The sequence below is a fragment of the Osmerus mordax genome, chromosome 3 (assembly GCF_038355195.1).
Source record: "Osmerus mordax isolate fOsmMor3 chromosome 3, fOsmMor3.pri, whole genome shotgun sequence".
In the NCBI taxonomy this organism is placed as follows: domain Eukaryota; kingdom Metazoa; phylum Chordata; class Actinopteri; order Osmeriformes; family Osmeridae; genus Osmerus; species Osmerus mordax.
The window spans coordinates 11,320,083-11,333,067 of record NC_090052.1 but is presented as its reverse complement, the minus strand read 5'-3'; the positions used below and the strand labels follow the sequence as shown (position 1 = coordinate 11,333,067).

Genomic DNA, 12,985 nt, shown 5'->3' with positions numbered 1-12,985 from the left:
CCTATCCTTTTTCTGCCTCCATCTCTCCCTTTCTTTCTGAAGATGTTTCTCCTGTCTCTCAGGATCTGCATTTCGTCGTGCCTGACATTGCCTTTTTCTCTCAGCTGCACTAACTGGAGCCATCTAACTGTAATCTGTATAAATTGAAATAATTACCGCCATTATTACTCAAAGTTTATACATATTAGAATTATATGTATTGCAATTTATTTCATCAAAATGCTATCTCTAATGCAGGCATAGCCCTTAAGAGGGAACATATTCAAAACGCTAGTCATAAAAGCATAAAAAGCTGTACATTCATAGTGTATGTTTGTAATGTAATGTATTTATAAAATGTTTTACTGTGACATGTTTTAAATACATATTATATGCAATTAAGGTAATAAAAAGAAACAGTATCATTCATTTGTCAGGCCCTGTCCTAGGGCAATAAATTACATATTCCTTTTAAGGCGCAACTCACAGAAATCACCCATTTAGTCATTTTTTGTCATTTTTGGATTATACAAGTTTTATTCACTGTAACATTTCCAAGACAGATGATGTACGTTTCTGGTAGAATGTCCCTTCTTTAGCTTTCTTTGTTAGTTTTTTGGGGCCGTTTTAGCGCCGCCTTTGCGCGTTCTGTTTCTGATGTTTTTTATTTTGACCAAGGTGCCTTCGTCGGGGGCGGGGCCACGGAATCAAAAGATAATCACGTCATCATTAACCTGCAGGCTGCACTCTGAGAGTGGGGCTGCGAGAAAATAATAAATAAAAAGAGCGGGGCTGCTGTGAGTGCAGGCAGTCTAGGGACAGCATCCATGTTTCAACCCAGTGCCATGACAACACCGGCCCTCGCGGCCAAAAAAACTGACCGGCCCACCGGGAATTCTCCGGTGCTCCCGATTAGCCAATCCGGGCCTGACTGGCAGACACAAGTGGCTTTCTTGCTACAGGTTTATTTGAAGCTTCTTCTCCAAATCCATCGTGAAAACTAAACCCACAGTATATCGAGAAAATAAAGACCACATTAGCTTAACCCTTGTGTTATTTTTGGATCATTGTGACCCACCGTCGTATTGTGACAACTTTACCGCATACAAAAACCAAGTGAAGCATTTTCTTTTAACCGTCGGGCTGTCTCAGACCCCCCACATTGCGAAGGTTAAAAGAAAATGCTTTTATTAGTTTTTTTAATGGGTAAAATTGGGTAAACACAATGATGGTTCGTTGTGAACCTTTGGGTCATGTGACCCGAAGGCAGCACAAGGGTTAAAGATCCTGTAAAGCAAATAAAAAAAATGTAAAAGTCAAAATAACAAAACCTGTAATTATCACTTGTGAACAAATCTCATTCACGTGTTACTATACTAAACCTAGCAGTCACGCGAAAGTGAATGAGGTAAACAAATCCTTTCTGTTTCCTCTTCTGAGCCTATGCAGATCACATGAACAATGATCCAAAGACTCGTACCCGAACACACGGTCGGCAGATGAACGAATCATTGATCCGAAGACTCAGTTGGCAGAAGAACGAAACATTAGGTGCGTTCGACATGGACTGCGGCTGCATGAAACGACCGGCCGCTTGCAGTCGGGGACGAGTTAAAAACGGCTCTGTGAGGTCGGACATTCCAGCTTCTTGTGGTTGCGTTGACGTCAGTCATGGCTGATCAAGCGCTGTTTGCTTACTTGACTTTATTTATAATTAAACTTAGTCTTTCCGTTAGTGAAGAGGCGGACTAAAACCCTTTCTTCAACACATTTTTCATTCAATTAAACAGTTTGGTCCAGATTTGAGCATTGGCGAAACTGAAGGTGTCAGAATAATTACAAAAATGCGTCAAAATTGTCGTGTGTGAGTCTGGCCAATCATGAAATAGCTGTGTCGTCATTAGAACCCGTGCAGTTGCTTTTGAGAAAATGCGCTCGGCTACAGAGCCGGCAGTTCTCGAATCGATCTCACGGTACTTTTATTGCTACATCACAGTGACCTAGCCTCGGCGCCGTCTCAAGTCGGACAAAAAGTCTAACCAGAATTCACTGTTTTAAGTCAGCCGCCTGCAGCCGGCTGCGGCGCTGCATGAAGTCTGTCCATGTCGAACGTACCTAGTGATCCGAAGACACGGTCGGGAGGTGAACGATTCGTTCCTTCTTTCGGGTACCAGTCTTTGGATAATTTTTCACGTGACCTGCATAGGCTCAGAAGAGGAAACAAAAGGATTTGTTTACCTCATTCACTTTCGCGTGACTATGATTAGTAAGACGTGAATGATATTCGTTCACAAGTAATAGTTACAGGTTTTGTTATTTTCACTTTTTTCTACTTTAGGCTACTTACAGTTCAGTGCAGTGTAATTGTTTGCTGTGATAATTAAATGCTAGTGTGATAATAAATGACAATTTCACATCATACAAACTGTCATGATGCATTATTTTATTGCAGGAATTTTTCTAAATTAGTATCAGCTGGTTTACATGCACTAACATATACATGAGAATATGATACATTTTCGAATGACTCGAAAAAAGATTTGTTCATTTTACTGAACGAAATTAAAAGAACCGACTCAGTAAAATGATCCAAACTTCCCATCACAAGTAACATCTGCTATAACAACCTTAAACTTTTATTGGAGCATTAAATTGTCCGTGCTTCGCTTGCTGTTAGCTTGTCGACTCTCTCACTCACGAGCGTCCCAAAAGGCCTTCAAAATAAAGGCACTTTACTTTTACCAAATAAAGTCACTTAATAATACTGAATTCAATGATAGAATTCTAAATGATGACATTGGTTGAATACAAATTATACATTATTATAATGTAATTGCGACAATTACATGTACAATATAGCGAGGTAGCTGACTTCACCACTCACAAATTCGCCTTTCATCAATCCCAATTTTGCGTGCTACAGATCTGTTGCTGCTGGTGAGTGCCTTCTGCGTAGCTTTCTGTTTGAAAGCTAAAGTATAAGAACGTTTCGGAACGCTGCTTCAGATTTCTACACAATGTAGACACACACGCGGCTTCAATTTTTACACTAGGCTTTGTGTTTGACCTTGTCTATTCTTTGTTTGTCTATGGTCGCACTGCAGCTACAATTCACTAAATATCTAATTAAACGCCGCCCTCGAATAAACGGTGACCTTGAATAAACGCTGCACCAAAAATGATCATTGTGTAATAAACGCTGCAGCGTTTAATCGAAGAAATACGGTACTTTTCAAAAGGCTAGATTATTGCATTTAAATGCCACTGCCTATAATCTAAAATCATGCAATTTGAAATGGCGTCACACATTCTAGATTGTTCCTGATCAGTGGCGGCTGGTCAATAGAGAGCGCTCGGGCGCCACCCTCCCTGGTGAAAAGTGTTTTAGATTTTCTTTTTCATGTAATAAATACTCTTCTATACTCTTTGGTGATTGTGCAACTGTATCACAAAATCACAATAGTTTGTCTTCTAAGCTGTAGTGCTAACGTTACCCACCTAAGTCGATCCCGTTTGCGTCAAGAAACAGAAGTGGAAACAACTAACGTTATCATTTCACATGATATCTAGTCAATCTGTTGAAAACAGTGTTGTGTAGACACAATAGATTTATTTGTATGTGTTTATTTCAAGTCTCCACCTTCGATGTTTCAGTGAGTGCTGTTGGCCGTGTTGCGTCTTTACTCCGCAGCTTCACTCGTTGTAAACCAACCAATCAGCGCGCCGCTCATCTATATATTCATGAGCATACCATAAAAGTAGAAAACCTCTTGTTTTTTCACAGGGCTATTTCACAGGATGCTTCAGGGCTCATAGAACAGCACCCAACCAATGTTACATACCCTATTCGGAGACCTTGAGGAACAGTGTGAAATACCCCAAAAAACTGTCAATGACCCCTTTAAGAGTAGAACTTTAGTGGAGAAAATAAAAATAAAAGAGCTTGGCCCAGATCAACCTGACATCAAAATTACTCAACAGGCGAACGAAAAAGGTAAATCATACACAAGAGGGTTCTCCCGCAATTGGTACAACAGAAAGGCCTGGCTAGCTGGATGCAGTCATGTCAATGCCTTATTTTGCTTCCCGTGCTTGCTTTTTAAAACATTCGGAACAGATACAGCATGGACTGTTACAGGAGTTAAGGACATGAAACATTTATCTGAGAAAAGAAAAAAAACACGGGTGTAGGCTACAAAGGCACACATGGAGAGTACAATCAAGCTAGCCATGCTAGGCAGAGTCAATATCGCTACGCAGGGGCGATTCTAGGATCAGACCTTTAGAGGAGCTCAGGCCCCAATGAGAATGTGACATGGATACAGAGCCTTGCAAAAGTGTTAAATCCCCTTGCTAATAAATCACTAATTTCACTGTATAACAATGAATACATTTATGTATTATTATGCAAAATATTTAATGAATGGAAAAAACTAAGAAAGTCCCTTTCTTCATGAACTACCAGCATCAAATGAACTGATAATGATGTGTCAACAATAAATAAACATTGTTTTAACACGTCAGAGCACTCAAACTTATTCTAAGAAAATAATAATTTATATAATACAAAGTTTTGAATTTTTTATTATTATTATTTGTAGGGGTGCTGAGATGAAATTTAGGTGTGCTTGAGCACCCCTAAAAAGAGTCTAAAATCGCCACTGTCGCTACGCAACTGGACGGAGGTCACCGGATTGGGGTGAGGAAACACAACAAAGAAGTGGATAAGTACAGGCACATTGAGAAGTTTGTCACTTAGAAAGACAGAAGGGCAAAATTAATGTACAAATAATAACACACGCATGTTTGTGTCATCTAGCAATATAGAGCAATATATCTATAAATCATTAATATTTAGTCTTACAGTAAAAGTTGTGTTGTGTTTCCTAATATTACCAGGGAGAGTGGCTCAAGTGCCCATGTGTCTGTGGTTTTCAATATTTCTGAACTGAGTGTAATGATAATACCTATTGTCCACAAATGTGGACATTTGCTTATAGCTGTGTGCATTAATTAAACAATTACTATTTCTCAGAGCACTTGTATCCTGCAGTTTGTGTTCAATTGTATTAGGATGGTTACTGAATTGACTGAATATTTCACAGCCCCACCTAGAATAATTTTCACCAGCCGCCACTGTTCCTGCTCTCACAAAGATTCTGATGATATTGATTAAAAATATTTTTTTAATACTTTAAATCCATCCTTACATTCATCCATACATAAATACTCTACATGAAAATCTATATAATTATGCTAATAGGAGCTCTAAAAGCACATTACATGTACAGAAAAATATGCCCTTGGCAAATCACATCACTCTGATTTGTATGGCACACATCACTGAGCCCAGACATCTCTCTGAAACGTAAACTTCTGAGTTGTGCAATATATGTGATGCTACTACTTCCCTCGCTGTCATCTCCCTGTGGGACACACCAAGACTAAACCAACAGGAGCCAGCTCGCAGAGGCATTAGCCTGGCGAGTTGTGGAGTTGCATTTAGCAATTGAAATACTTTATGCTAATCTTGTAGGCTTGTTATAGGCTGTAAACATACTTAGCATGTTACTAGTTTTAGCGCAGCCCTTACAGAGACTGTTCAGACGTACAAGCATGTTTAGATAACATTAGTAGCTGTAGTATATGCCAAGGTTGATTCTCTTGGCCACTCACTGAATGTGGTTTTAGCAGCCAAGATGTAATTTCAGTGAAGTTTCTTGTTTACATAAATCAGGAGAGGAGAGTCCGGATAGGAAGGAGGAAGTGTTTCATAAGCCTGTCTGGCACCTGTTTTATGCACCGATGACAGCCAATACAAACACAGAGACAGCTGAACTTTCATTTGAACAGTTAAAAGTTGAATTGATTCTCTTTTGAGTGGGAAGTCATTAACCAGGATTTAAGGATCTCTTTGTCTTCTTCCTCTCACATTCCATCCTGGCTCCTTCCTCCTTCTCTCCACACCTCCCTCCAGACCCTAAGATCTGCACCCTCACTCCCAACGGTCACCTGGACATGTCCCTGGCCCCTGGGGGTTTCTACCCTGCCGACCGGCTGACTTTTGCATTGGGGTCCCGCAAGAGCAGTGTCATCTCCCTGGGCAGGGCCAGTCTGGAGCAGCGGGCTATGGTGAGTGTGGAAGAGGAAGAGACCAAGACAGGGTTTCATATTGTAATGGGGCCCTGCTGCAACTGTTACTGGTAAAAGAAATCCTGCGTATATTATGGGTGGAATGGTACTAATGTGGAATGGATTTAGCATAGTAGAATCTGAGATTTCTGAAATTGAATGGAGTTGGTTACTGTAAGATCATACCTGACAATCACTGGTAGGTTATAAGATAGCTTCCAAAGTTCTGCTTATGAGTGATACTAGACTATGTAACATGTATATTACACAATACAATACATTCTATATATGCCCCTCCTTCTCACAGTGTCCCGGGCAGGGGTACCACAATTGGGGTCGTCCCAACCCCCCTCTGACTCAAGCCCTGTGGGCGCGTCGCTCCAGCTGGAACAGCCTGGGCCGGCCCTCCTCCCATGCCTACGCAGGGCTTGGAGGGGGGGGGGGCAGCCTCCGCGTCCAAGGCACCACCTACGGTAGCCCTCTCTTCCCCCCCCTTGGCCACACCCTCCCTGCGGAGCAGGAGTCCCTCCTCTCCCCCCCTCCCACCTGGCCCGTCCCCCTCCACCGCGGTCCCCGGCGGGAGAGACGTGCACTGTCCCTGGAGCTGCCAGAGCTGCTCCTTATGCCGCAGCACACCCTGGCACCGGGCTGCGCTATCCCCAGGAAGAAGAGCTTCTCTGGGGGCACTCTGGGAGGAGGAGGAGGGGTGGGCGGTGGTGAGCACCAAGACTGCAATGGCAAGACTCCAACGTCCCAGCTCCAGCCACCCCCTCGCCACTCCCATGCCCAGGTCCTGGCAGAGGTTTTCCCCCAAGTCAATGCACGGAAAGACCGGGAGGACCTGGAGGACGAGATTGACTATGTGAGTCAGGGGTGTGGGTGACTTGGCCCTTCACTGCAAAAATTGCCTATCAAACTTATTAGTTATGCTAATTGATTATGCTTGAAACAAGTCAATTTGTCTAACAGTGCAGTAAGAAAATTTTACTTGATAGGTTTTAAAATATTGTGTTGTTTACTTATATTTAGTCACTAGATATGTAATTTGTACAAGAAACAAGTCCAACGGGATTTAAAAGCTTAAAATAAGATTGTCATACTCAGTTAGATGTTAAATTTTTGCAGCGTTGAATGGTCAGGGATGGTATGTTTGTGACAATGGGGTAGTGAAGGGGTATGTAGATTGTGTACGTTTCATACAGGTGCACACATAAAAGTACCGTATTTTTCGGAAATAAAACCGCGGTTTATAACCCGATTTACATTTTTCTTGGTGTTGCGGTTTATATTTCGAAGCGGCTTATATAACGTCTTTATAACAAAAAAACTGTAGAAACACTATCGTTAATGTAGGGTGACCAAATTTGACTTTGTGAAAAAGACGTGTATTGCATGCCGCACTATCTGATCAAAATGACAGTTCTCTCTACAGTCAGAGCTTGCGCAAGAAGGTGGAACGTAAGGGAGATAACCTTTCCAAAACTTGTAAGGGCGTAATAGTTTGTGAAAGACCCAGAGAAACACAAATATCCGACCAGGCAAAATCCCGGACCATTTTGGAATCCTTGCCAGACGCATTTTTTAGGTCTCGAAAAGAGGACATGTCTAGGTAAAAGTGGGTGTCTCAAAACCCTAGTGAATGCTATTTAACCCGTTAAGGAGTAGCGTCGCACATATGTGATTGTTCGAATGCGGGTCTCACAGTGTAACGTCGCATATATGCTTAGCTGGTGAAGCCACCTCCCCGAAATTCGTTTTTGCAGGTTGGGATATCTGCTAGCATGGTAGTAGCATTCCTACGAGTATTAGCCGATGCAAGCTGACTTAGCCCGGAAGCTAACTAAAGTTATCTAGCTACCTTTTCGGAAAAATAATTTTGACGCTTTGAGGAGCGTCGGAAATTTTAGAACTTAGAACTTTAGAAAGGTAAATATTAGTTAATTCCCGGTGTTAACCTTTCCTGCTCTGTCTCTGACCGTAGTTGGAGATTGCAGGCAGGGATGTAGTGGGGGGTAAACGCCGTTTACGCACCTCCCGAAATTCGGAAATAGCGTTTATCCACCTCTAAATTGCAGAAATTGCGTTTATCCACCTCTAAGTAGCGTTTATGCGCGTTTACGCACATCTAAGTTCCCTGCGCCTCGTATTCTGCCGTTGTAATAATCCGAAATACATTTGGTGTAATTTTAAAACACCAAAGACTAAATTTCATATTGTTTAATATATAAACGCTGTAGTCTGTCATTTCATCTGCGCTGTGTGGTCTGTGACCCTCCAATCAGTGCGTTGCGGCTGTGGCAGCGACACCAATCAGGATCCACGAAGTACACACATACACGTTGTGGATTAGTCTACCTGTTCGGAATGGATTAATTAGCCATGGATATCAGGTGATTTTTGAAGAGACCATTGAGTGCTCCCACTCCCACAGATGCCTGCAAAAGGCCTCAAGTACAGAGTAAGATCAATTCACGTTTGTAAACGTTGTTTTGGTTTGCACAACATCGCATTAAGACAGGGACCACCGGCTAGCCTACTATTATTAACGTTCTTATAAATACGATGATGCAGATACAAGCCAACCTTACCGGTTCCATCCAAATAGGCCCAATGAAACGTAAAAATGAATAAATAAACAGGGTTCTCAAGCCTATGTGAAGGGGATGAAATGTGTGTGTCTCACGGTCAATTCAGGGTTAATTCCCTTCTCTTTCTCTCTGATTCTGGTTAGCAAATAAATATCCACTGTGTTCTTTCTTGATGATTTATTATTCACACACTGAAATACTGTTACGTGCACATACGTTTTGCTCCGGTCGCTACATCAAAAACCACTTGTTAGCATCACCTCTTTTCCTCTCTCTCCCCCTCGCTCTGCCACACCCACACTGTACGTGCTGTTCTTAAAGGAACCGCACCATTTTACAACACTACCCCCACTCTGGATGGCAATCACCTAACGCAATGCCACTCCAGCACAACATACAACAACATGTAATTCAACCGTACTGTTTTTTTTTCTTTTTTCTTTTCTTTTTTTGGGACATAGCCCTCATCGGCAGAGTCCATTCAGGGTGGTCTGGCAACCCGTCTTCCACAGTCCATTAGAAGGTGCAAAAGCCGTTGGCATAGTGTTACAGAGAAAAGTGGCAGTCCTTCATGCAGGGCACACATAGGGCGGGGACGTTACAACCCTTAACAAGACAGTCATCTACTACACAAGTCTTACACAATTTACTAGTCATAACACTACCTAAGTGACCAGAGCATGTAAGAGTAACTCAAAATAAAATATCCCCGCTTACAGGAAAACATTTTCCCCTCCCAATCCAAAAATCATCCTTATACAATCCTCAAAAACATTCTTTTTTTTTCTTTAAGAACATATAAAAGCACTAGCTTTGACAGCTATAACAGTATAGGCTACCATAAAACTTCACCTGACGGCCTTGGTGTCTTATATAACATGGTACATCAAAATACCTTAACTCTGGAACTGTCCATGAATCTAATGGACGCAGTGAGCCACCCAAGCCCTCGCCCCTCGGCTTGAAGCAACGGCAACTCCAGTCAACATTTACAAAACTATCTCCCCCAATAATTTTTGTTCGATTCTCGAACCTGGCTCATACTACTAGCTTTTTCATAGAATATTTTTTTTGTTAAGTTTGAAACCAATCCGAAATGGGTAAACTAGCACACCATTTATTTGCTTACGTCAATAAAAGTTGCCTGCAAATGTGCTTGCGGATACTAACAGGGCACGAGCACAAAAGTTCACATTGGCCGATAGCTGATTTACCTGGAGCTGAAAGAAATGGCTTTAGTTGCCTGCCCTGTTGTAGCAAGTTTAGCAAATGGTTGTCACACATACATGAAACGTTAATATAGTTTATTCCCGTTATTTTAAAACAGATTTGATTTTTCGTAAAAACTTTCATGACATGATGGCAAATATTATATTATGTTAAGCGTGAGCATAGCTTTTTGACATGTCTATCTGGAGCAAAGACGAAGATTAATACTTTAAAGGTGACATGACATGAAAACTTCACTTTAGGAGGTTATTTAACATTAATATGAGTTCCCCTAGCCTGCCTTTGGTCCCCCAGTGGCTAGAATTTTCGATTGGTGTAAACCAAGCCCTGGGTGTTCTTCTCCGCCTTTCAGAAAATGAAAGCTCAATTGCTCTGTTTGAAAATCTCCTCTTTGTTACGTCACAAGGAGGAAGGTTACCTCCCCTCTCTCTGCTTTTGCCCATAAGAAACTGAGCTACGACCGTGCAAGTGTTTTTATCCTCGAGAGACATCATGGCTTGCAAACGAACGAAGAATTACATTTGCTCAGTTTGGATGTACAAAGGAAAACAAAAATCTTTTTACAGTTCCTTCATCCGAGCCTCTGAAGACCCAGTATCTTAATTTTATTTTCTCTGGAAATGCGCCTACACAACTTCGGTTGTAGGCGCATTTGTTTTGTATGTCTGCGCCAAACACTTCAGCCATGACTGTTTCCTCAACTTGAGCTAATACAAAACTGGCCTTGCTGAAATTAAATTCTGGATCAGTACTAACTCTCCTTCGTCCAGCTACTAACCTCGGACAAGTAAGTTAACTAACGCTATATCATTTTGTAGCTTTACTGCATATGGTTACCTAGCTTGCTACCCTTACAATGTGGCTGTAACATTAGCCCTGCAGCTAACAGCTGAGTTACTGTCGCTAATGTAAAGGTAGATAGCATCAAGTATGTGTGTGAATACATGATGTATTCACACTCATACTGTAACGTGAGTGTTGTTCACTTCTTTGTTATTTGGATAACCGTTCTGCTGTTGGTGTTATGGCGCGCGCGATATACGCCTTTCCCCTCATTGAAATGACTGAGTGTGTACCTCTGCAAACCAGGGTTATCAGATGAGAATGGGCAAATTCGAGGCATCTTACAGCAACGGGGCTACAGCCATTGCGATACATCCATTGTAAACATTAGCGCATGGTGCCGCCCCTCCGCTCGTCATTAGCATTTAAAGCTACAGACACCAAAACAGCGCGTTCTGAGGAAAGCTCCTTGTGGGACTGCTAGTGGTGGCTGTAATTCTGTACCAATGCTGAATTTCGGGAAAGAGACTTCTGATACAGTATTAGGGGACCACTAAGGACTATATAAAAGCATCCAAAAACAGAATGTCATGTCTCCTTTAACTGATAACCACAATAGGAAATGATATTTATTTAAATAATATTAGTCTTGCCTTCAGAAGCTTTTGTTAAACACACATTATTCTTTTTTGATTGTGTCATCAAGCCAGACTGCTTTTGTGGGACAATGAAGGTCCTCAGTGACTACGTTTCACCCCCACTTATATCTGATGGAAACGTCTTGTATATAGTTCTGTTAATATGCCCCTTTCAAAGGCACGTTCAATAAAGTAGACTATATTTTAGAAACACTTCTCAATTTATTACATTATTACCAAGTCTTGTTAGATCACATTATATCCATTAATAGGCGTTTGGTTTTGTAGGTTGAACATATATAACACAGGCCACATTTCTACACTGATGTTAAATTTAAGGCAGTGTGAATTTTGCGGCATTTCGTTTGAATATAAAGTTGACAGTAAGCTATGGTAAGTCTGCATTATGGAAGATTTCTGTTACAAAAATAACTATTAAGCTTTCTTTGCCTGGCGAGAACAACGACGGAGCTAAGTGTTCATGTTAACAGTTTATTTAATCCGATACAATGCGTTGGAAATCATACTCATATCACAAAGAAAGAAAGCAACATATGTGATGAGTTCCATCTAGAATAGCCCTATATTTAACCCTATAGCCTAAGCTATGGTAAGTCTGCATTATGGAAGATTTCTGTTACAAAAATAACTATTAAGCTTTCTTTGCCTGGCGAGAACAACGACGGAGCTAAGTGTTCATGTTAACAGTTTATTTAATCCGATACAATGCGTTGGAAATCATACTCATATCACAAAGAAAGAAAGCAACATATGTGATGAGTTCCATCTAGAATAGCCCTATATTTAACCCTATAGCCTATTTCTAAAAGCAAAGTGAAAGGAATACTATACAATGACAGCATACATTTCCGTAAAGTTTGCATCATGTCTCTGATTCTTATCGGACTTGTACCCCATTCTGCCACTGCAATGCCTTAGCTCACACGCTCGCAACCATATAAATCTATGCTCGCGACTGGTTGTCGCAAAGTATGACGTGTACAGCTAGTTGCAAGCGTGCACAAGGTCTCGGTGCTAGGGGAAAAAAGAGCCACTATTTAAAGCTAGACCGGAAGAGTCGGAAGTGGAAAGATGGCGCGGTCCAGTTTCGTGCACTCGCTTGCCTCACTGCGCCACTGAGCACTTTTCATAGAAATGAATGGGGACGCCATCTTGGAAGACAAAAGTTGCTTCCTCTAGTAATATTAACTCTATGGAGCCACCCATTCACCAAACCTGTCTGGAGGTCTACGTCTGCGACCCTGCCTGTGACGACCTTTGTGAGGGTGTTCTGTTGTGCCACCCCCACTGTCCTGAGCATCCTCGGTGGAAGAATACATTTCAGGAGAGATGAGGGAAAGCAAGGGTTCAGCAGCAGTAGCGCCCCCTGCTGGCTCTGGAGCATTGCTGGCCGACCCTTCCCCCCCTGTGCTGGAGAACAGGCCAGACATCTCCAAGTCCGCAGAGTCCATGTCCATGACTGGGTTTGGCACCTCCACCGGTGCCCAAGACCTGGCCAGATCCAAGGCCCAGGTTTTATCCAGTTGTTCACGGCTGCGATAGGGCTTCAACTGATCATGATGGACCACTTTCGTTTTGGTCTTTGGGCCTTTTTGGATCCGATACACCAGGTCG

General features: G+C 41.9%; 1 protein-coding gene across 1 annotated transcript in view; it reads left to right on the top strand.

Annotated features, from left to right (window-relative positions):
- Positions 1-12,985, top strand: part of cacna1ia (calcium voltage-gated channel subunit alpha1 Ia) — a 275,083-nt gene that overhangs the window by 194,204 nt on the left and 67,894 nt on the right. The window contains exons 15-16 of the mRNA XM_067233031.1: positions 5,957-6,111; positions 6,419-6,973. Coding sequence (XP_067089132.1) covers positions 5,957-6,111; positions 6,419-6,973 — 710 coding nt within the window. The remainder of the gene's footprint in view (positions 1-5,956; positions 6,112-6,418; positions 6,974-12,985) is intronic.